Source organism: Pleurodeles waltl, chromosome 9 (genome assembly GCF_031143425.1).
Source record: "Pleurodeles waltl isolate 20211129_DDA chromosome 9, aPleWal1.hap1.20221129, whole genome shotgun sequence".
NCBI lineage: Eukaryota > Metazoa > Chordata > Amphibia > Caudata > Salamandridae > Pleurodeles > Pleurodeles waltl.
In genome coordinates this window covers 31,578,901-31,602,931 of record NC_090448.1, presented here as the reverse complement: position 1 = coordinate 31,602,931, position 24,031 = coordinate 31,578,901, and the positions used below count along the sequence as shown (strand labels likewise).

The window sequence follows — 24,031 nt, the reverse complement described above, 5'->3', positions numbered from 1 at the left end:
GGGGCGGACCCTGCTTTGCTGGTGCCTACTTGAAGCTTGCAGCCCACTGTGCTGGAGAACGCTGTATTTCACGAAACAGTTCATGAGATGCTAGCTAATTATAATCACCAATAACATTAATTCAGCCACCATGCGCCTGGTTGAGTGCAAAGGGGGTGGGGGTTGAGCGGGGAAATCGGGGGGCAATGAAAGCAGTGATCTGTGGTCCAAGCATTCATAGTCATTAGGTCACGGGGCAACCTCAGTCAAGAACTCATACAGGTGGAGGATTCGCTGGGGGGCCTTGAGCATTATGCTGTTGGTTGCATGGGACCACCGTTCACATTCTTTGCCCTCTAGCCTGTCCAGCAGGGGCCGGAATTCATGAATTTCTGTCCTCAATCATGCTGCCAAAGATACCTGCAGAACAGCAGGAGGTCCTATATGGTTCAATAACTGAGCAGGAGATACAGGGTGGACTACTCTCGGCCTTGATGCCCTAACGTATCAAATTCTACAAAAACATTCAAGACCCTCCTTGTCCCCAGGTTGTTGGAGCTTTAGTTGACTACCTTAGCAGAAGGACATCTGCCCCCATTCATTAGGGAAGCGCTCCTGGTGTAGCTCCCAATGCCTGGGTGCGACCCAGCAGAGGTCACCTCATACAGACCGCTGTACATGATGGGCAGTGATTGTAAAGTCCTTAGCAAGGCGCTGGCGGCGTGATTGCTGGAGCACATGCCCACATTGATACACCAAGATGAGAACGGTTTCATACCAAGCAGCACTAGAATTCTCAACATCCGGAGACTGCACAGGCTGATGCAGGAGGCCCTGTTGCGCTTGCCCTACTCCACGCGTGACAGGTCCTGGATGTTGAAAGGGCTTTCAATTACCCCAGACTGAGGCTACCTGTTTGAGGTGCTGCGGGGGATGGTATACTACATTTGATTAAACTCCTTTACATGCAGCAGACAGCAAGAGTCAGGGCGACGGCTCTCAGTCATTCCCGATACAGGACTGCTCTTTTTCACCCTTGCTATTCGCACTGGTAATGAGACCACTGGTGCAGTTGCTATGGCAGTCTGGACAGGACTGAGCCATACCAGTTGATGGCCAGCTTCATGCTGCTTCTCTATACACAGACAACGGCCTTAAATACATCAGGGACGTGCGCACTGCTATAGCCAATGGAATACACATCAAAGACTGCTTCAGAGCCACCTTTGGACGGAGCATCAATTGGACTAAGACCTGCTTATTTTGCATTCTGAATGCCCTGCGGGGGTTGTCGAGGTTGGGGCTCATGTACTGCGATGGAAACGCAGACCTCAAGGTATTTGAAAGTAAAGGGGTGGATGTCTGCTTGTGAAAATGGTGATGCTGCCTAGGCTCTTCATTGCTTCCTGAACCACCCGCTCCATGTTTCTGCAGCACCTTTTGTATCTTGAACGTGATGATGGGTGGACTGATCTGGAACAGAGGGAGATGCAGGGTGGTCCTCTCCATGTTGCAGTTGTCACCTGAGTCTGGTGGACTGGGGCACCCAGTGTATTATTTGGTGGCCTAGCTCCAGTGGCCGGTCCATTGGCTTGCAGGGCACAACCTAGAAGAGGTGGGTGCAGAGAAATAGGTTGAGGTGCAAACTCAGATTCTGGAATTATTCCTTCCTGGTCTGGTGTTGGCAGTGTCCTCAAACAAACAACCTCCTTCAGATGATGCACATGAGCCACCGTAGAGCACCTTCGGATCGCAGTAGCCACAGCCGGAGCAGAAAATTGGAAGGCCATGAGGATGGGCACCCTGGGTGATCTGTTTAAAGGCGAGTTAATTGTGTCATCTGCCCTCCTAACAGAGCAAATGGATCTCCTAGCGGCTCAGTTTTCAGTGCATAGTTGCCTGGTGGCACCGCTAGAATGCCTCTGGTGCACTACTGACAAAAAAACCTGTCCCGCATTCCCATTGCAGACCCTGCATATGATGCAGAAATGTGCACAGATTTCCAGGCTCACGAAGGCCATCTCCTATAAGGTACACAACCCACTGGTGAAGCTCCGACTGACCTGGGAACAAGATATTGGCCATGCACGGTGTGTCTGTGAAGGAGCGGAGCAGAGTCCTGGGTTATCTGCGCAAGGTGTCTTGCAACGCCTGGTTGAAGTATATCCAACATAACATCCTGCACAGAGCCTATTTAACACCAACCAGATTACATAAAATATACCCCACTGAGTTGCCCGAATGCTGTCACTGTTGCACTCCAGGGGTGGATATGCTACATATGTTTTGGAGATGTCCGAGCACCTGTGGACGGAGGTATGCAAGGCCCTCACCCATGTCAAGCCGTTCTAATCTACACACTGCGGCCAGCTGCCTGCTTGGCCTTTACAAGCACGAAAAAACAGGCACCGCTACAAACTGGTTCACAGATCTAGCTCTGATGCTCGCCAGGAGGAAAAATGCAATGCACCGGAAGGCCCCCGCACTCGGAAATCTGCCAAGTTTCAGCACGATCCGCCTGTAAATCTCACTTTCTTTGGCTGACATGAATAAATAAAGCGTAACACTCCTATTTTGCTCGGCCACAACTCCCTTTTCAGCATTTTTGAAGCTGTGTCAATGCTAAACCAAGCTTCCTCCCTCAAAATGTTCTTACTGCTGTGATGATTGGATGTCGGCAGCCTCAACGGAAGATCGAGCAAGTGAGACACGCTCTTGCCTGCTTCGTTCTATAGGTTTTAGGTCACATTCTTTAATTATAATTTTTAGTATTCAAAGTACTTGCATGCAATACCTGTCATAATAATGATAGACAGCTCAGGCATTAAATACCCAACTTACAACGGACAACGTTTTCGGAGATGGTGGCAGACATAACAGGCACAGTGATCACCTGAATTCCGAAAAAGAAAATACATTTAAGAAAACGTTGAAACAAAAATAAGGGCAGTATGAAAAGTAAAATAGCATATGCTTAAAAACAGTGAGTGTTCAAACAGTTGAAAAATAAAAAAATAAAAAAAATCTTTTGGAAAAATCTGGACAGAAATCCACTCAGAAAAATACAATTCCTCATGTGGATTTACGCAGACAGTAGTCCTGTTCAGAGATCTTATAACAGCTGAAAAGGGATCAATCCAAAAAGCCTGGCAAGACTAAAGGACAATGCACGTTTTTACCTGAATGACGCCTAGAGGTAAGTATCTAATTTCCCTATATGATCCCAGTGTTTTGTGCAAGCATGTGAATCAATGAACATTCAATGCAGAAGAAAAGACGTCTGCAATACGGAAGTCAGGGGAACATAAATCGAAAACATTGTAACTATTCTGCTAAAGATGGTGATTAAAGTATGAAATGTTATTCTAGCATTAGAAGCACAACTCTTCAGTGGCCAATTGTTCTGGGGGCCGCTCCTCTCAAGCGGAAGAAAGCACAACCAGTATGTGATGACATGTAAGTCAGTTAACAGAGCCCCACTTTACCTGGACCTGCTGCTGAACCTGTATCTGCTGCTCCTGTTGGACTTGCTGGTGGACTTGCTGCTGGACACTTGAGGTGACAGGACAAGCGAGCTCAAGCAATGACCCAGCCACTTCAGTGCTGTCAGTGTAGATGCAGTTACCACTCTGTTCGTACACCATAGTAGTGGTGGCCGTCTGCTGGAACTCCTGAAGGGCCTCCGAACCTTTGGTGGCCAAGGAGTCGAGAAATTCCTTCATCCTGTGCTGTGGAATGGTCCGTGCTTTCATACGAACATATTCTTCGAAGGAAATGGTGTTCTCCAGAGAGTTATTCATCTCGCCAGGTCTTTAAAAATCCTAAAGAGACAAAAATAGACAAAGTTACAAAAAATAATTCCTTTCAGTTTTTTTTTTTTTTTTTTTCCAAAGAAGCACCTTTCCAGGGGAAGGAATGCAGGTTCCAAAATGCACTTCCAACACACTGCACAGAGTATTTAGTAAACAAATCCTGCGTCTTGAGTGATCGATCTATTTGGTTTGTTAATGTGTGAATACTCTGCCAAATTTTTCTTTGGATAGATCACAGCCTTACTGACGGCAAGCAGTGGCCCACAAATGAGGCGAGTCCTGTGCTTGCGGAGCATGCCATCGCTCAACGGAGCTCCAAGCCCGCCAGGTCCTTCGCCACATGACACAGCAGTCTAGATGTAATGTGATGGGCCCAGTCCAAATGTGGGGCTGGGGTGACGGTAGAAACTGCCACACTTAACAGATGAGCAGCAACATGGCAGGGGGCATGGACAACAGTGGTGCAGTCACTCAGGTACCTGGCAGCGACAGAAGCTACTGGCGGGCATGAGGACCAGGCTGTGCATCAGCTGCTGTGACAGCAGAGGAGCCTGTTGGAGCGTTGCCTCGCACTTGTGAGGGGGGGGGGGGGGGGGGGGGCAGGCATCATGTAGCCTCCCTCTCACACCAACACCACTGCCCGAGGACCACCATATTTGAAGCATAAGGCAACAGCAGATGAGGCAGGTGCTTCACTGCGGCTGTGAAGACGGATGATCGACTACAGTATGAGCAGAAGAAGCTTGGTGAGGGTTTGTGCTGCCCGTGTCACAGCAATAAAACACCCTAACCCTCCCCAACCTCAAAAAAGAGGAGCGGTCTGTCTGCCAGTGGGTCCCACTGCATGTGCAGGAGTCTAGTAGGCATGACTCCTCTCCTTTGAGGGAGGTTCCCTGGAGGAGCCGCGCTGAAGAAATGCAAAGGAGGCCGAGGTGCCCAAGAGAACACAACCACCGACACTAGATTACTCTGTGTTCGCAAGGAATTGTCAAAAAGGGAGGAACCGCTGTAAAGCTGCGAAACCGTGGCTTCCAGTGATACCTCTCTTACCCTGCAAAGAGCCACACGACCACAGTAGACACCAGGGATGTGTGCCTCTGATCACATGATGGGGGAGGGTCAAATGAGGTATGACCTTGCACACGCCAATAATATAATCAAACACTGGCAATCCCACCTTTCGTCCAGAAATCTGGAAACTGGATTGCATAAAAGGTGGGTAATTTTTTCCCCTGCCTGCAAAATGATGTAGCTGGCATGTTTTTTTATATGTAGACATAGTGTGCTTCACTACGGTTTCATGTCACATGTGACCCCTACCTTTATGCCACATGTGCTCTCTACCTGCCCCCCAATTCTGACGGCCCTTGCACCCCGTACACCCCCCCCCCCCTCAAATACTATTAACTCATTTGCCTGCAGCAGTCCTGCTGGCCAGTCATCATGTGGTATCAAATGCCATGTTTTATTTCATCCTGTATCCCCTAAAGTATTTGCTTTTTCATAATGGTGTGTTTCAGTACTTTATTAGGCTGCGCATGACCAATGTACTGTGGATACAGTGAACTATGGGCCCAGGTTCTCATAATGGGCACCATGTGAGAGCTCTGGAGTGGAGGCTGAAGGCAGCATTACTTTCTGATCTCTTCAAACGCACACTTTATGCCAAACAACATTTGACGCAGCGCCAGGGCAGACATCAATCCCCATTCTAAAGTGCACCAGAGGACTCCAATCAGTGCTGAAGAACCGAGGGTGTTTTGGGGTCTACTTTCCTTGATTGCCATAACTTATAAGTCAACAGTGTCCTCTTCCTGGTCTCGTTACCCAGTGTGGTGCACTCCATTATCCTATGCTGCCATAAGTAGAGATAGTTTTTTGTTTCTTCAGCAGTGCATGTTGCATTTCAATTATAACACCCGGGCTTTCACAGAGAACATCCAGACTATGATCAGCTATTCTAGTTCGTTCTGTGTTGGACCACTTCACTATGCATTTCAAAGAAATTTATAGACTGGGAAAAACACAAAGCTGTGGATGACTCCTTGTGCCAGTTGCTGTTTAAGCGGTTTATCAAAAGCAAGAGAGTTCTGTACAGTGTTAAATCTGACCCACTTCACGAAAGCTCTACTACCTATACACAGAGTCTACACTTGGAAGGACTCCAGCATTTCACCACCTGGTTGTCCAGAGTCATTATAACCAGTGAAAAATTGTTTGGGATCTTGTGAGTGCTGTACTGAACAAGTGGTGCCACTTGTATCCAGACAATTTCTAAACAGCAATTTCCCTATTCAGAGAGTAGTTTTCTCCTGCCACATCAGCTTGTAATACAATTAAGAGCAACAGCTTATGGTTTCCAACGGATCTGGTTTCAAGGAAGGGTATAAAAGGGCACTGCAGTCCTTTAGGTTGTGAAGAACTGCTAGGCCTCCAATTCCAGGATCGGCGGCAAGTGTATCCACCGTGCACAACGAGACAACACAGTCGCCCTCTGTGCATGGTAAGATGGCCGACATCCTGAGGCCTAATTACATTCTGGACTACAAAAGATACATAGATGGAGCTCACACTATCAGATGATTCTGCCCCACAAAGCTGCACCTACGACATGCACCTGGTATAAGAAGCTGGCTGTGCACCTAGTGCAAATGGAAACTAGCTATGCATATGATGTGTTTTGCCATTCAGCTCCTGGACGCATGTTGTATTTTCCTGACTGAGAAGGCAGTCATCATGTTTATATCTGACATTAAAACAGATTCTAAAATATTTTTGCAACAAATTCTTAACTGCTGTTTTGAGTGTTTAATTTCACACTACACATTCTACTTTTATTTTTCTTGTCAGCAAACACCCTGTCTTTTTCATACGAAAGAGCAACACACCAAGAATTTAAGCATTTTATGGGGCAATGGTGTGGCCATGTATTATACGGAATAAAGTATCCCCACCACACTGTAAAATGATATTGCAAGTCACTTCGGAGTTCCAGGACCTTATAAATAAACTTTGCCTTTGGTCTTGTTCCTCTATATGGTCATGGAACTTATCGGTAACTTGCAGTATCCTTAAAATACAAGTTGGATATTCCAACTAGAAGCCAATTTATTGATTAGTAGGATGAATATCAACTTATTGTTCCAGCTTCATGCTGCTTTTTCAAGGATGTGAACAAAATAAAAAGGAAGCCTAATACATTGGTTAAAGTATTTTGGTAATATCAGACTGTAACAACCCAATCATCATATATTACTTTAGTGCGCAGCTAGCTAGTTTGAGCCAAGGCCCCTTACTAAGTTATATGAACATTTGCATGGATATACATTCTGGTGTTTGTCAAATCAGTTTCCAGCTCCTATCTAGCCTATCTGACTTTAAGGTGCTGCTTGCCTGAGAGAGAATATTTTTACTTTTTAGATTCAGAGGGACAACCTGGAGCATTTGAAGGGCAAACACCATGGAATTGTTGGGCAGCACACACCTTCCAAAGTGGACCAAGCAGTCTAACAACAGTTAAAGGGCATTTTGAATTGGTCTTTCAATACTAGGGGTTAATAGTACCAGGTGCAGGAGGCCTCCCTGCCATGTCAATATAACCTAGCCACATGTCCAAATGTGTTCCGGTACCACAGCAAGGTCAACCCCTAAAGTGACTCTATTTACACCATGGGCTGATACCGCCCCCCACCCCTCAATGCAGTGCACTGCAGAGAGAAACCCTGTAGAAAACGTGTCTCTATCAAAAAATGACAGAGTGGTACGAATCATAGCAAGTTAGAACCTTGTTCAATACTTTAGTTTCAGTGTTGGAAACCGCTCTGTTCTGTGACACTGGACCACTACAGTTCATGCAGACCTTCCTTGATCGTCAAGGAGTAAAGAGCTGGGACTGACCTATGCAACACAGACAAGCCCTTAAAGAAGGAAAATAATAAACCATCTGTTTGGGAGCCCTGATCAGGTTTAGCCAATGCAGACGACTACAGAGTGATAACCAGAAACATACACTCCACTGGTCACTCACAAAAGCAATGTACAAATAGCTACACAGATGCAGTACCAAGGGACAACAAGCATTGGCAAAGCCAGCAGGTGTTGTCTCGGAAAACTTTTGTCTTTGGCAACGTTTTGCCGCCATACTGTATTACAAATTGAATGCTTTGCTGTGTGGCTACAATTCATTTTAAAAAGTGCGATGACCCAGCCTGGGCTAATGCACTTAATTATTTTTTTATTTTTTTTAAGTGCAGTAGTGCTGGATGCATCACGCTCCTATTGTTTACCATTATGTTTTAGCCATGGTGTACAACAACCGCACTACTAAATAGCTTGACTACAAATCATTGCCAAAGTCAGCAATGCACATGCTGTACAGCATGAACAAGAGGTGAGGCACAGCCAATAGTCTTAAAAGCGAGACATGTCGGCTTTGCCGATGCTTATAAGATCTCAGCACAACATCCCTGTGATTCTGAGCAAAACAATTCATCTCCCCATGCGTGAAAAAGAAAAAAATTAATAATTTTGTAAAAATCCTATCACATAAATAAAGCCAATTGTGCGAAGTCCATGTTTTAGTGAAAAAACATTTGAAAGCAGATAACGTCTGTTGTCACAATAAACATTTGTTTCAAAAGAGAAAATGGCTTTTTTGAAGTGTGTGTGGCATAGTAAAAAAACATAACTACAAATAGCAAGAGGTTCAAAAAGGATGACAAGGAAAAAGAATAAAAGTAGTACCTCAATCTTAGCGCGATCAGCAAGCAAGCTGAAAAATACATACTTAGTCCATGCTCCAGCTAAAAGAGGAAGTGAACCAGGCACGCGCTGCCCAATCAGAAGCCAGCAAATACGAGGGACAATGAAACTGACAAATGTTAAGCAATGGGTGGGCTTCAAGCCCCTTGATGTATACAATTTCTCACGCAAACAAGAGCTCATGCGCTATCGCAGGCGAAACCTAAAAAAGGACCACCCCACACATCAATCAAAGGACTACACCACACAGATGACACCGACTGAGTGGAGGGTCAGCTGCTTGAAGACATTCTCTCAGTAAACATTTCATGCACTTCTCTATGCTTTTTGGAAGCTGCAGCAGTATACATCCTTCATGACCCAAATAATTCTCAGACTGGGTTTTAATGTTGTTCCTGCTGAAAAAGGCAGTGGCCACAATTCCAGGCCATGTTGGCTGGGAGTCTAGATGCTGGCAGTGAGAGTCAAGGAACAATTATTTTCTCTGGTAGTGGTAAGGCTGAAGGGTGTTTTCTGGTTTGTTTAACCAACAAGCAATTTCAATTGTACGCAGTTACTGTGTTGTTTATTCTCCTACCACTAAAACTACCATTAGATGTAATAGCTAATCCTCACTTCTTTGTAATTTCGCCTCAGGGGGCCATTTCAGCATTTTGGAGAATAAGGCTCATCTATGGGTCCCCTGAAAGTCTCTCAGCTTTGTACTCTGGACACGTTTTCAGACTTGTTTTCCTGCATTGTTCAGCTTCTCTGTTTGAAGACAGTCAATTTCTCCATGCTACTTTGATTTTTGCTTGTTCAATATGCTGCAGTCTTCATATTTTACACAATATATTCCACCATAACACATGTATATGCCAGAGTTGGCCTCAATAGTAACTAAAAGGTACCCTGTGCTCCGATGACTTTCCTTACATGCTAGACATGGATACTATTCTCCCGGGCACTTAGCTCCAAAGACAGGTGTTCAGGGAGAACCAGACTCAATACTTTGGTTATGTACTTGGCACATTGTGCTGCTCCCTCACAAAGTTTTTTCAACTCTTAATTAAGCCTGTCTGCTGTGCAGGATCCTTCAAAAAGTTCACATTTGTGGAACTGAAGTTTCCCCCCAAGCATGCAGTCATCAGCAGGGTGGTCAGTCTTTGCTGTTGCAAGTCGCCACCGCTGTTGCCGGAGTAGACCGGTCTCCTCCATTTCCTCCGGCCGCCATCGGACCGCACCTCCCCAGCGTTGCCTGTGCTTCTCCTGAGACCCGGAAGCTGCGGCCAGTCGCCCGTCGGTCTAAACTAGGCCATGGAAGAGGGAGTGTGCAGAGTCCTTTTCCCAGCCTGGAGCAGGTGCGGTATGAGTGCTGCGGCTGGGCTGCTGCTGGCTGGAGAAGGAGTATAGTCAAGGCAGCTCTCCCAGATTGCCAAAGGCCCGGGAGGATCTGTGGTCACAAAGGTGCACCGGGAGGCAGGAGTGGCGTTTTTTTCCCTGACTTCTGGTGAAGTTGGGGCTTGTCGGACTGCCGTATCGTGCAGTGCCGGCCAAGCAGGTTGAGCTCGACAATGAAGGCTCATTTATGCTCCAAATATATCCAAAGGAAGAACCAAGGAGGAAAAGAGGATTCTTGGTGCCAATTGCTTTTTGAATTTTCTTTTCTTTGCTCTTTTGGAGAAGGGCTTTCTGCTGATGTATATTTCAAATTCTATGCCAGGAGTAAGTCCCGTGTTTTATATTACTCGAATTACTGGCAGTTAACTTGGAAGTTGTTGGTACCCTTCACAAGGAGAAAACATATCACAGTTTGCTATTACCGTGCTCGCCACTTGTGTTTTTGTGCCCTGCAAACCCCTGTATGACTGCACCACAACTCTAGCAACGAGCTCCTGTATCCTGGTGGAAGTGATAGGTGTCGTACAAAGTATGGTAATTACGCAGAAGCAGGTGTAAAGAGTCGGAATTGTCGAACTGTGTTGGGGCAGGGTATAAGAAACTGAAGTCTACTGGTGGATAAGAACCACGGTGTGTGGAGGCAGCGGTAGTGACATAAGAACTGGGAGTTAGAGGAAATTTTTCTAAATTATAGAGTCAACCTATTTCTAGGAGAACAGAAATACAGTATGCCCTCGAAACAAAATGCGGACATGTGGGGCGAGTGGCCCAAAGAAGTGTTTGAAAGGTTTCTCTGGGGTAAATGGACTCCTTAAGGAGTGTTGTCTTTTAGGAGATACCGATATCAGTCTTGAAGGAGGAGGTATGCTTTAGACACCACGGCAAGAGGTCGCTCCGAAAGACTGCAGGGAAGGAATAGCTGTAACGTCATTGGGGGCGTCAATTAAATAATTTGTGGGGAAATATTTTTTTTAATGGCTGCCAATGTATCTCAAGTCACAGAAAGGAAAACAAATCTCTAAACACTGATCAGAGCAAAGATGAACGGTTTACAGCAAGTAGTTCTATTACTTCAGATTCCCTACAGAATGAGGATTTATTTTTCAGAGGGAGGGATGGGCAAAAACATTTGAGGGGGGTGGGTACTCTTGCAAGAGCCTAGGCCATCTTTATCTCCTTGCCTCTCCCACCTTGGGGGAACAATTATACGCTGGCTGAAAGACTCCCATTTTATACTACATCAGAGAAAGTGGGATTAGGAGGGGGAAGACAGAAGTGCAAGTAAAAGATATTTCCTCTCCCATAACCCTACAGCCCATTTTAGAAGTGGACTGTGAATAATGATCTAGGTAAATCACTTAAAAATCAACTACAAGGGATTACAGAAGAGTTAAAACAAATAAATAGCTGTATGCCAATACTTGTGCAGCCAGTGTCAGAGAAAAAGGATCAGGAGACGGGCACACCTGCAGAAAGTAGTGAAGGAGAGCTAATAGATGCAACAAAGTCAACGGTGCTCCCATCAGAATCTCGCTCTAAACAGCCTATGCTGGTAATTAAAAAGGAGTCCAGGTTGGGGAGCAAGGGGTTATATACTCAATATTGATATACCAAAAGTAAACCGAGGGATATTAAAAGGAAAAGGCTCCAAAACAGGGGTTTGGGAGGGGGGGGGGGGGGGGGGGGGGGAGACAGTTTGGCATAAGAAATAAGGAACGGCTCCACGACAAAGGCAAGAAGTGGGTATCCCTAAAAGAGTGAGCACGTCTCAAAGGGGACAAAGTAGTAGAAATAGAAGGTAACCAATTAATAAAAGAGAAGAGGCATGCTCAAAGGATTGTAATGAAGGAAAGCATGGGAAAATAGGAATGTTAGTGACATTAAAAAGAAGGTAACAAGCGGAAAAGTATAGGGGGAAGAAACATTAAAACAACAGGAGAAGGGTATCCCCTTATTACCATCTGGGGCCTCGGAACTATGAGGAGGTGGAGGGTAACTGTGGAAGTGTGAGTATGTAGGAACTCTGGGAAGGGAGATTGGAAGGAAGCGGTGGAGGAAGCTGAAGTCCTTGACTCGTTCGAGACCATTAGAAGTGATGGGCAAATGCCCAAGCCTATGTGAGATTGGGTAAGAGGATATAAGGCAAATAGGATTCATAACAAATGTTGAAGTGGGTGAGGTGACAAAGGCCCTTTTTTTATTCAGGATGCGTTAGACAACTAGTATTGAGGGCCGAGAAGGCATTAGAGAAGGAGGGCATTAAGATTAGTCCAAATAAGGGAATTGGAGAAAGGAGAGAGAACCGTAGAGCCCTCAATTGCCATGCAGCGCTGCTCCCAAATCAAGTACAGTACATACTAGAAGGTCCTAAAAATGGAAGAGCGTGTGGGGACAGAAGTAAGAGCAGACTAAATGTAACAATAGTTGCAGACCCTAAAAGACCAATGCTGAGGAACCATTTGAGCCCCTTCTCAACCCCCTTGATTATAGCAGTGGGGGCTGAAAGAGTTGGGCTAGGGATCAGTCACTTCGCATAGCTTTTTGTTTTTTCCTGGAACTTAGGAGGTTATAAGAAGCATTTAAAACAGATTTATTCAAAGAGAGGTTGAAAAAGTACGATATAATGTGTTTCCAGGAAACTTGGCTGCGCGAAGAACTGAAACCAGTTGATGGATTTCTGAGGGTCTCCTAGGATGCCACTCGGTTAGGCCCAGGTTGACCTTCGGGTGGTCTAATTATTTTGTCCTCAACTAGAATAGCCAACAGATTGACAAAGATGAAAACAAAAAGTCACTAGCTATTAGCCAGTCATGTAGACTTTTATAAAGACATTGGAGGGTCAAAGCAGCTCATCGTAATCAATGTATATACTAAGCCTGGGAGGACAGCAAATTATGATATCCAGCTGGGTCTGATTCAGGAAGATTTACAGGCAATGTATATAGGTAAAGTAGAGCAGTTGGTGTTGAAACTGGGAGATTTTAATCATAAACTAGACCCAAGTAGTGATAAATTGCATAAAGAGTTACTGACCACTGAACAAGTACCGGAAGCCATTTTCCCCACGTCAGAGAGTACGGCTTGGGATAGGGCCTTAGTCAAAATCTTAGGCTGGGCCTAGGATTGTTCTGCATCAATGGACGCATGAACACAGACCGCTCAGCAAAGCGGACTTTTCGAATAGGTAATCAAGCTTACCCTATTGACTATGCCTCAGAATCATGCCCCAGAGTGCAAGCATTTACTAAGTCGTGCATCAAGAGAGTAGTGATCACTGCCCCTACAGTTAACACTCAGGACAGGGAATAAAGCTTTAAGAGAAAGGGTGGTTGCACTGCAGGTTGAGTACCCGCGTCGGATAACTACCTGGATTACAGAAAATACCCTAAAAGTACTCAATGAGCTGATGGTAAATTATAGGGATTTTAGGGGGATAGAAGATCCTAATGACATAATTATATGGGATAAGAAAGGGTAATTGAACAAGTAGCAGATTGCTTGAAGGTAAAATTAAAACATAGGAGAATAAAGATCAAGGACATTTTAGAAGGGAATATAAAAATACCTGGCACGATCAAGAGTGTGGGATCCAGTCTCAGAAGGTGCGGAAGCTGGAAAGTGAATTCAGGAAATGGCACACTAAAGGAACAGAGCAGAAGCTTAGCTCGGCTAAGCAAGATTATAAAAACATCGTGAGGAAGAGGAAATGGGAGCTTACAAATAGAAACTGGAAAGTTATGTTAGATGTGATAGGAACTCACAACATTAGGCGGTTTTTGGCAGGTGGTGAGGGAGGGAAAAGCCACTGGGAATACGCAGTGATTACTTAGAGAAGTTGATTTGGAATAAGCACCTGAGCAATTTATACGGAGGAAATAAGGTTGGATTAGACCGAGGAAATAAAGTTTAGGTAGGTTGAGTCCTACGGTTATCCATTTCCCTGCAAAAGATAAAAGAAATAATTGTGGCTCTTAAGTTAACCAAAACAGCTGGTCCAGACAACCTTCCAGCGATGACAATAAAAAATAACGTTGATTGGTGGGCAAGACTCTTTTACGCTACTTTTCACAAAATTCTTGACTCCAGCCGCGTCCCTGAGAACCGGAAGGGAGCAATAATTCGGCCAATTTATACGAAAGATGATCCTACTAAGCCAACAAGTTATTGCCTAATCAGCTTGCTGGATATGGGCAAAAAAAATCTTTGCAAAGCTATTGTTAGGTCAAATGAAATCCTGGGTAGAGTTAAATAATCTAATTCAAGTAGAAAAAGGTGGTTTTAAAGGTCACTCAACAATAGACAATTGTTTTAGTCTCTGAGAACTGGCAAAAAAGTAAATCGAGATACAAGGGCATCTACTTTGTTGATCTGGTGGATCAGAGCCTGTTATGGGATATGTTGAAGCAGCTAGGGGTCGATTCTGACCTACTATTCCACCTTCAGGGACTGTGTAGGAAGTATGTGCTATTTCAAAGTAAGGAATAGCATGCACAGAGTCCAAGGGTTCCCCTTAGAGGTAAAATAGTGGTAAAAAGAGATAATACCAATGCTCTATTTTGTGGTAGTGTGGTCGAGCAGTAGGCTTATCCAAGGAGTAGTGTTAAGCATTTGTTGTACATACACATAGACAATAAATGAGGTACACACACTCAGAGACAAATCCAGCCACTAGGTTTTGTATAGAAAAATATATTTTCTTAGTTTATTTTAAGAACCACAGGTTCAAATTTAACATGTAATATCTTGTTTGAAAGGTATTGCAGGTAAGTACATTAGGAACTTTGAATCATTTCAATTGCATGTATACTTTTCAAGTTATTCACAAATAGCTATTTTAAAAGTGGACACTTAGTGCAATTTTCACAGTTCCTGGGGGAGGTAAGTTGTTGTTAGTTTTACCAGGTAAGTAAGACACTTACAGGGTTCAGTTCTTGGTCCAAGGTAGCCCACCGTTGGGGGTTCAGAGCAACCCCAAAGTTACCACACCAGCAGCTCAGGGCCGGTCAGGTGCAGAGTTCAAAGTGGTGCCCAAAACGCATAGGCTTCAATGTAGAGAAGGGGGTGCCCCGGTTCCAGTCTGCCAGCAGGTAAGTACCCGCGTCTTCGGAGGGCAGACCAGGGGGGTTTTGTAGGGCACCGGGGGGGACACAAGCCCACACAGAAATTTCACCCTCAGCGGCGCGGGGGCGGCCGGGTGCAGTGTTAGAACAAGCGTCGGGTTCGCAATGGAAGTCAATGAGAGATCAAGGGATCTCTTCAGCGCTGCAGGCAGGCAAGGGGGGGCTTCCTCGGGGAAACCTCCACTTGGGCACTGCAGTGAAAGTCCGGTCCTTCAGGTCCTGGGGGCTGCGGGTGCAGGGTCTTTTCCAGGCGTCGGGACTTAGGTTTCAGAGAGTCGCGGTCAGGGGAAGCCTCGGGATTCCCTCTGCAGGCGGCGCTGTGGGGGCTCAGGGGGGACAGGTTTTGGTACTCACAGTCGTAGAGTAGTCCGGGGGTCCTCCCTGAGGTGTTGGTTCTCCACCAGCCGAGTCGGTGTCGCCGGGTGCAGTGTTGCAAGTCTCACGCTTCTTGCGGGGAGATTGCAGGGTTCTTTAAAGCTGCTTCTTTGGATAAAGTTGCAGTCTTTTTGGAGCAGGTCCGCTGTCCTCGGGAGTTTCTTGTCGTCGTCGAAGCAGGGCAGTCCTCAGAGGATTCAGAGGTCGCTGGTCCCTTTGGAAGGTGTCGCTGGAGCAGAGTTCTTTGGAAGGCAGGAGACAGGCCGGTGAGTTTCTGGAGCCAAGGCAGTTGTTGTCTTCTGGTCCTCCTCTGCAGGGGTTTTTCAGCTAGGCAGTCCTTCTTGTTGTTGCAGGAATCTAATTTTCTAGGGTTCAGGGTAGCCCTTAAATACTAAATTTAAGGGCGTGTTTAGGTCTGGGGGGTTAGTAGCCAATGGCTACTAGCCCTGAGGGTGAGTACACCCTCTTTGTGCCTCCTCCCAAGGGGAGGGGGTCACATCCCTAATCCTATTGGGGGAATCCTCCATCTGCAAGATGGAGGATTTCTAAAAGTTAGAGTCACTTCAGCTCAGGACACCTTAGGGGCTGTCCTGACTGGTCAGTGACTCCTCCTTGTTGCTTTCTTTGTTCCCTCCAGCCTTGCCGCCAAAAGTGGGGGCCGTGGCCAGAGGGGGCGGGCAACTCCACTAAGCTGGAGTGCCCTGCTGTGCTGTGACAAAGGGGTGAGCCTTTGAGGCTCACCGCCAGGTGTTACAGCTCCTGCCTGGGGGAGGTGTTAGCATCTCCACCCAGTGCAGGCTTTGTTACTGGCCTCAGAGTGACAAAGGCACTCTCCCCATGGGGCCAGCAACATGTCTCTAGTATGGCAGGCTGCTGGAATTAGTCAGCCTACACAGATAGTCGGTTAAGTTTCAGGGGGCACCGCTAAGGTGCCCTCTGTGGTGTATTTTACAATAAAATGTACACTGGCATCAGTGTGCATTTATTGTGCTGAGAAGTTTGATACCAAACTTCTCAGTTTTCAGTGTAGCCATTATGGTGCTGTGGAGTTCGTGTAAAACAGACTCCCAGACCATATACTCTTATGGCTACTCTGCACTTACAATGTCTAAGGTTTGGCTTAGACACTGTAGGGGCACAGTGCTCATGCACTGGTACCCTCACCTATGGTATAGTGCACCCTGCCTTAGGGCTGTAAGGCCTGCTAGAGGGGTGTCTTACCTATACTGCATAGGCAGTGAGAGGCTGGCATGGCACCCTGAGGGGAGTGCCATGTCGACTTACTCATTTTGTTCTCACTAGCACACACAAGCTGGTAAGCAGTGTGTCTGTGCTGAGTGAGGGGTCTCTAGGGTGGCATAATACATGCTGCAGCCCTTAGAGACCTTCCCTGGCATCAGGGCCCTTGGTACCAGAGGTACCAGTTACAAGGGACTTATCTGGATGCCAGGGTGTGCCAATGGTGGAATCAATGGTACATTTTAGGCGAAAGAACACTGGTGCTGGGGCCTGGTTAGCAGGGTCCCAGCACACTTCTCAGTCAAGTCAGCATCAGTATCAGGCAAAAAGTGGGGGGTAACTGCAACAGGGAGCCATTTCTTTACAGACTGCATCTGCAAAACTGGGCCCAAGTGATCCTAGATGCTGGTGGATCGTTATCAAAGAAGATCCCTATAAAGAATGGGTTGCAACAAGGTTGCGTCTTGGCCCAACTGCTTGCCATATTTTTGTCTGACTTGCCAAATGTATTAAAGGGGGCTAGGGGGTAACTGGCCAAAAATGGATGGCGCTCATATCTCTTGCTTATTATACGTTGATTATTTGGTGGTAGTTGATATGACGGCCCCCCCCCTCCAAGTATGATTCAGGCTATAAGGGCGGAATGCCAAATGACGGCATGGAGCTACCAGGGAATGCAAGCCTTTTTTTAAATTCTGGTTGAGCCGGTCTGAAGAGGGGATTTCTAAAATGGCGAGATTATGTAAAAAGGAAATGATGACAAGAGAACTGAATTGGTCTTCCCAAGTGGGAGTGTCTCGTAGGCTCTCATTATTCTAATGAGACTACTAGATTTTGAGCTGCAGAATCGCCTGCAGTGTGGGGGAGTGAGACTTACCCACTACAGGTGACGCCTGTTGCCCCAATCTGGGTTTTGCTCCGGCTAACTAGCAGTGTCTCATCCCTACCCAAGGACAGGGATGATTGGGCAGCCGCACGCATGACAGTTGATTTCTCAGGGAAATCGTGGTCACTCAGGTCTCATCCATTTCTCTTTTACATGAGTCTCACATACACAATGACAAACAGAGGCAGTATATGTTTCAATAACGTTTTAATGAAGCGACTGCATCTTTAGCAAAGCGTGTACTGCAATAACCAGGACGATACAGCATTAGAATCGTGACAAGGAGAGTGAAGCATAGAAATAACACTACAATATTGTCACTAGAGCCAATAGACTAATTCTTACCCAGGCTATGATAGAGCACCGCATGTTAAGTTCTAATTCTGCCCTTTAGGTTCCCCTGGGAAGACATCACCCATTCCTGAGCAAAGGCCTGAAGTCTGCATAAGCAGCTGCAGCAAAGCGTTCAGCAAACAGCATACAATCGTGGTCCTCTGGCTGGAATCTCCCTCTAACGTGTAACGGACGAGTAAGTGTGTTTGTAATAAAACAGCTGATGTCCTAAGAAAATTTCCCTACGTAAGGAGGTTTTTCTATGAATGCCAGAGACAAAACTTTTACCACATTCACCGGCAACCTATCTTACTACAGCCTTAAACGAAGCACGGAGTGAGCAAGAATGTCTTGTTTGAGGACATAGTGCTGGCCTAAGCAAAAACAGCTAGATAGAGATAAATAAAACAAGATTGCAAAAGTGGCTATTGTTAAAATAATAAACAAAGCTGAATAAAATATATCTAGGTTGAAGTGCACAGTGGCAGGCTTAGTATGCTAAAATAACACGCATGGAGCTATAACTAAAATGCCTACACAACAAGAGGACGGCCAGAGAAGATTTGTGCATTCCTAGGCTTAGCTATTAATACTGGAGCAGAGAACAAATACGGAAGCAGGAGTCGCATGCCGTGATAAATAAAAGTGCTAGAGAAGCAGATTTAGGCTACTTGGAGGGGAAAAAAAAACCAATTCTATCCAGTTTATGGTGCGCGGGTGGAGAAATGAGGAAAATGTCCCCTATCTAGAGACCCTACTTAACATTAAGTTAAGGAATGTGGTGCTAAAATTCAGGGTCGGCTTAAAGCCTTGTTATATGGATCAAAAAATAAAAGCCATAATTAGTGATGACCTGGGCTTGTGTACATGTGGCTTAAAATGAAAATGTAGTTATTTTTACTGGATTGTTTATGGTTTTTAGATGAATGGAAGAAGTTTTTAAAGACAATTTTTAGGAAATATAAGTTTAATTACCGGGATCATGCCCTTAACCTACTGGTAGGTATGAGATTGTTTTATGTGACTTGTGCCTTAGGCCAATTTTTTATTCAAATACGAGATGTCCTAATGGGGCTCACTGGTGCGTCGGAAGGTGCAAGAGTGTAGTATGTGAGGTATAATAATGTAAAGGTCTTTTATAAGGGCTAAATTATTTTAACATTTGATTATATGATAAGGAATAGTCACATGTAAACAAAATCTTATTCAGGGTTAGGCAGGTCTGCCGCAAAAATAGCAATTAGCGATACCTTGGGGAAGGGTGAGAATTATTATTACATAATGTCGCCTTGTAGAATTTGGTAGAATTATGAGATGATGATTCTTTTATATTGTGAGTGCATTGTATTTTTAAGTAATGATGGAAAGGTAAATTTAGGTTTAAGATTTTAAGTTATTGTCTCTAACTATTGTTAGATTACAATTTGATATACATTAGCGTTGCTTTTCAGCCGAGAGACATGGGGAAAATGATTACAAGGTCTTTGGAATCAAGTATCAAAGCAAAAGCATGTGTCACTTTATCTAGACCTACCTGTCATATTTAAATTTTAGGATATTTTTAGAAATTGTAGTGGGCTAGGCTGTTTTTGTTCTATGCTAGTTTATAATAAAGTTTATAAAGCCCATTGTGAATAGGGATATACTAGGCAATACTGTATTTTATTAAGAGGGCATTATAATCATGAATTGTCATGAATCAAGACCACCTATGAGGGTGTAAATTATGTGCCAGATCATTTTTATGAATTATTATATTATGTATTTATGTTCTATGCTTTTATGCCGAATAAAGAGTTTATTCATTCATTTACACAATACTTCACAATAGGCATCTTCAAGTCACAAGACATTCACCCACATGCCTTGAGTGCAAGAATCAAAACTTTTCTAGAAACTTTAAGTGAACAGTAAATTGTGAGACAGGTCGAAACTCGACTATAGTAATCCTGAATGCACATATTTCAAATCTATAAACACAATGTGCATAAATGTTTCTAGCCATTTATGCCAGGAGGTGTGTACCTAATGTTGAGATGAGGTACCCTAAACACAAATCCAAACTAAAACATACATAGCTCTGACTTATAACAACGTGCCTGGATGCTTCCAGTCATGTCATCAGGATTCATCCTTGGACTCCTGTTTCCATTTATTTGCCCATTCTGGCATTTTCCTAATTGCCATATCACCTACATTCAAATTCATGCCCAAGGATTGCGGGCATGGGGCATTAATAACTCAAGGTGTTAATTTCCTTACTTTCAAGAACCCTTGCCCATGATTACAGGTAGGCCACCTCCACCCATCGACCATACATAGAACAATGACCACCACATCAAGAACACACCCAACTGAGATTCCTTGGGGGTGCATGTATTATGGCTTCAGCTTTCCTAACCATAAGGTGCTAAATTATTTATAAAAAATGCAGAAAGAGCAGCTTAGACAACAGGTAGCCTCTACGAGATTTCTCTAACTCTGAGGCAAAGAATGTGCATACTAGTTTTGACATGTACACAAAGAAGAGGTAGAGAAGCTAATTATGTGGATTGCTTGAGAAGCATGATCTGTATTTAGCACTATGTTTGAGGGTGTTCTTTCTTTCATGGAAATGAGTGCTTTATGCGAGAAACCTTTATTCTTTGTTGGTCTGCAGGAGCATGCTCTTTCTATAGAGTCATGTGTGCTGAGGTGGGGATACTGTCAGCATTGGTGCTACAGCCTACAGGGGTATGATATCTTCCTGATATGCCAGTGTGGGAGCTAAGGTGCATGCTCTTAAATTGTGCCCACTTGGGATTTCTTATGAGTGCGCTGTCTTCAGGGTGCTCTTTTTGAGGAGGGGTGGGAAAGGGACGACGACACTTTCCAAGCTCCTGACCTTGGGAACTGTGGTTTGTAAAAGATATGCTCTCTCCAGATTACGCTGTACCCATGCTGCCAAGCCTGGGAGGTGGACTTTACATGGGCATACTCGTTCCAGGGCATTCTCATAGATGGAAGTGTGTTTTCTTTAGAGGCATGCTATCAGGAGCCACACTTTTGTAGGATGCCCAAACTTTCATTTTCACTTTGCACTTGCAGATACACCATAAACTTCTGGGCTGTGAGGGCAACTACAAGTTATGAGATGCATTTCTAGGGTTTCTTTCCACAGCTGTGGCCTTTAAATAAGGTCCTCCAAAAAAGCCATAACTTAAATGGATATGGAGTGCTCCACGTGTGATTACTGTCACACTGCCTTTGAATTCTAAACCGTTTATCCCTGAAGCCATAACTGCTCATATTGCCGCCTTTGGCAAGACAACTTAAAATAATAATAATAATAATAATAATAATTCGTGCAAACTTTTGTAAATACTCTGCACTGAACCACCAATAGTGAACAGAAACCACAGAAACAAAGAAAAAAGTCTCACAATCTACTTATGTTTCCCCATTTTATGGAACAATAGTGGGAGATTAAAAAGCAGGCTCATCTGTTGCAAATGTTATTATAAACAAAAAACCTCAACAGACTCCTAACAAGATGGGTAATTTCATGAGATTGGAGGCAATCATGCATAAACCTTTCTTGCTGTCCCCACATACAGCTCTTTAAAGAACTTAAACATGTCACAAAATAAAAGGTTCCATTCTGGAATCAAAACACATATATATGCCCATGCAACACAGCTACCTTTCGCTCTTATTAGCTGCTCCCTGACCGATAAGTACATTATTATTTCTTGGTACTTCATTATCTGGCTGATGTATATATTTTATTAGAATATATTGTGATAAGTGTTCTCTATATACTGCTTGAGAGTGTGTGCATATATTTATCTCTATAAATAAATGTAACAGTTTATTCCAATCTATGGAGTAACTTTTAGGTTGTATACTTAAGTGCCTTTTAGGGGTTATTAAGGAGTAAATGGTGACAATTACTATGACCGTATTTCTCCAATGTGACAATTCAAATCTGGTTTTCAGGACTTACCACCTTTGTTATCCTTTAAATGTGGTGTTACTAGTGAGTGGATCACTCGCGTGAGGATCTGGTCAGGTTTCTTGAGTGCAAGCCACGCTTTGGTCTGAGAGCCTCTCCGACTCATGCACTCACTGCTGCTATGGAGTCGTGGCCCAGTAGCTCACAGGTCCATGTGCTTGTTACGCCCCTACCAGTCTCTCCCCATTTCCTAGAGGTGCACAGAGACTCAGCCGGGTGAGAGCAGGAAGGCGGCTGTGCACACGTGTGCCACCTGTCTTTATACATAAGCCCGACCACGGCGGTGTTCAGGGGCATTGTTATTTCCCTCTTCAGTTTAGCCTAACTGCTGCATTGATCGGACCAGTTGTTCCGGTTGAGCGTGCAGCGGTTGCCCAGACAACCGCAATGGAAAGCAGGCTAAATTTACCCGCCATTTTGTATTGGGACAAAGAAATAATTACTGGCTGCCACGGTAACACCACTGTTTAAAAGGCGAGCAGCAGTTGTTACTTAACTGTCAGTACAGATTTGGCGGACAGTTAGTGGTGCCCCTTCATTTCCCCTGGGAAAATTACTCATTTTGTACTATCCTTGTCCTAAAACTGCTCCCACAACTACCAAGTGGTATTTAGCTATGGTAGTAGGTAAAACAGCATATTAAATAAAAGTGGATATATCAGTAGATTATACAATATTTGATAAATGTAAGTTTATATTTTAGATATTTAGTACAATAATTAGAGTTGGGTTTGAAATGTAAATATTATTCATTAATAATTATCAAGTATGGTGACTATTGCTTGTTTTTCGTAGCAGAATGGCTGAGGAAAGGAAACCCCCTAAGAGGTAAGTGAAGAGATGTTTAGAAGATACTTTGTAAAGACACTAAAGACCTCTATCAAAGAAGCTGTGGAAGCAGCTTTGCCAAAACTAAAGAGAATCACTCCCTTGAGGGAGGAGTACTTCTCAGCTTTTGAGGCAGACCCACAAACCCTACCAAAAAAGGTGAAAAAGCCCCCAAAAAAGATAAGGCATCTGAACAGTCCTTAAATAGCTCCTCTGGGTCTGGAACAAGGAGGGAAGAGCCCCTGTCCTCCATAAGTGGTTGCCTTAGCTCAACCAAAGACTGGGGGAGCCTTTGCGCTACAAGAGATGGTGGTGTCTGAAGCGGCACGCTAGAGAACCAGGCCTCTCTCAGACTCCATAGCTTTGGTGCCAACAACGATTACAAAGGGTTTGATTAGTTCATATTTGACCGTGATGAAGGACTAGATGCCATTGATAGTCTGTATGATGACTTACAGGGCACCTGTAGGAAGTTGGCTCTGTATGTACTATTTCAAAGTAAGAAATAGCATGCACAGAGTCCAAGGGTTCCCCTTAGAGGTAAGATAGTGGCAAAAAGAGATAATTCTAATGCTCTATTTTGTGGTAGTGTGGTCGAGCAGTAGGCTTATCAGAGGGTAGTGTTAAGCATTTGTTGTACACACACAGGCAATAAATGAGGAACACACACTCACAGACAATTCCAGGCCAATAGGTTTTTATATAGAAAAATATATTTTCCTAGTTTATTTTAAGAACCACGGGTTCAAGATTTACAAACAATACTTCAATGAAAGGTATTTCACTTAGGAACTTTAGAAACTTTGAATTAGCAAAATAGCATATACAATTTTCACACAAATAGCAATAAGCTATTTTAAAACTAGACAGTGCAATTTTCAACAGTTCCTGGGGAGGTAAGTGTTTGTTAGTTTTGCAGGTAAGTAAACCACCTACAGGGTTCAGAGTTGGGTCCAAGGTAGCCCACCGTTGGGGGTTCAGGACAACCCCGAAGTTACCACACCAGCAGCTCAGGGCCGGTCAGGTGCAGAGGTCAAAGTGTTGCCCAAAACGCATAGGCTTCAATGGAGAAGGGGGTGCCCCGGTTCCAGTCTGCCAGCAGGTAAGTACCCGCGTCTTCGGAGGGCAGACCAGGGGGGTTTTGTAGGGCACTTGGGGGGTGGGGGGAGGGACAAGTCAGCACAAAAAGTACACCCTCAGCGGCACGGGGGCTGTCGGGTGCAGTGTGCAAACAGGCGTCGGGTTTGCAATGTAGTTCAATGGGAGACCCAGGGGTCTCTTCAGCGAAGCAGGCAGGCAAGGGGGGGGATCCTCGGGGAAGCCA

At 44.7% G+C, this 24,031-nt stretch overlaps 1 protein-coding gene across 1 annotated transcript in view; it reads right to left on the bottom strand.

The window, feature by feature from the left end:
- QRICH1 (glutamine rich 1) overlaps nucleotides 1-24,031 on the bottom strand; it is a 259,056-nt gene that overhangs the window by 216,451 nt on the left and 18,574 nt on the right. Inside the window, 1 exon segment of the mRNA XM_069206198.1 lies at nucleotides 3,465-3,800. Coding sequence (XP_069062299.1) covers nucleotides 3,465-3,779 — 315 coding nt within the window. The 5' untranslated portion in view covers nucleotides 3,780-3,800.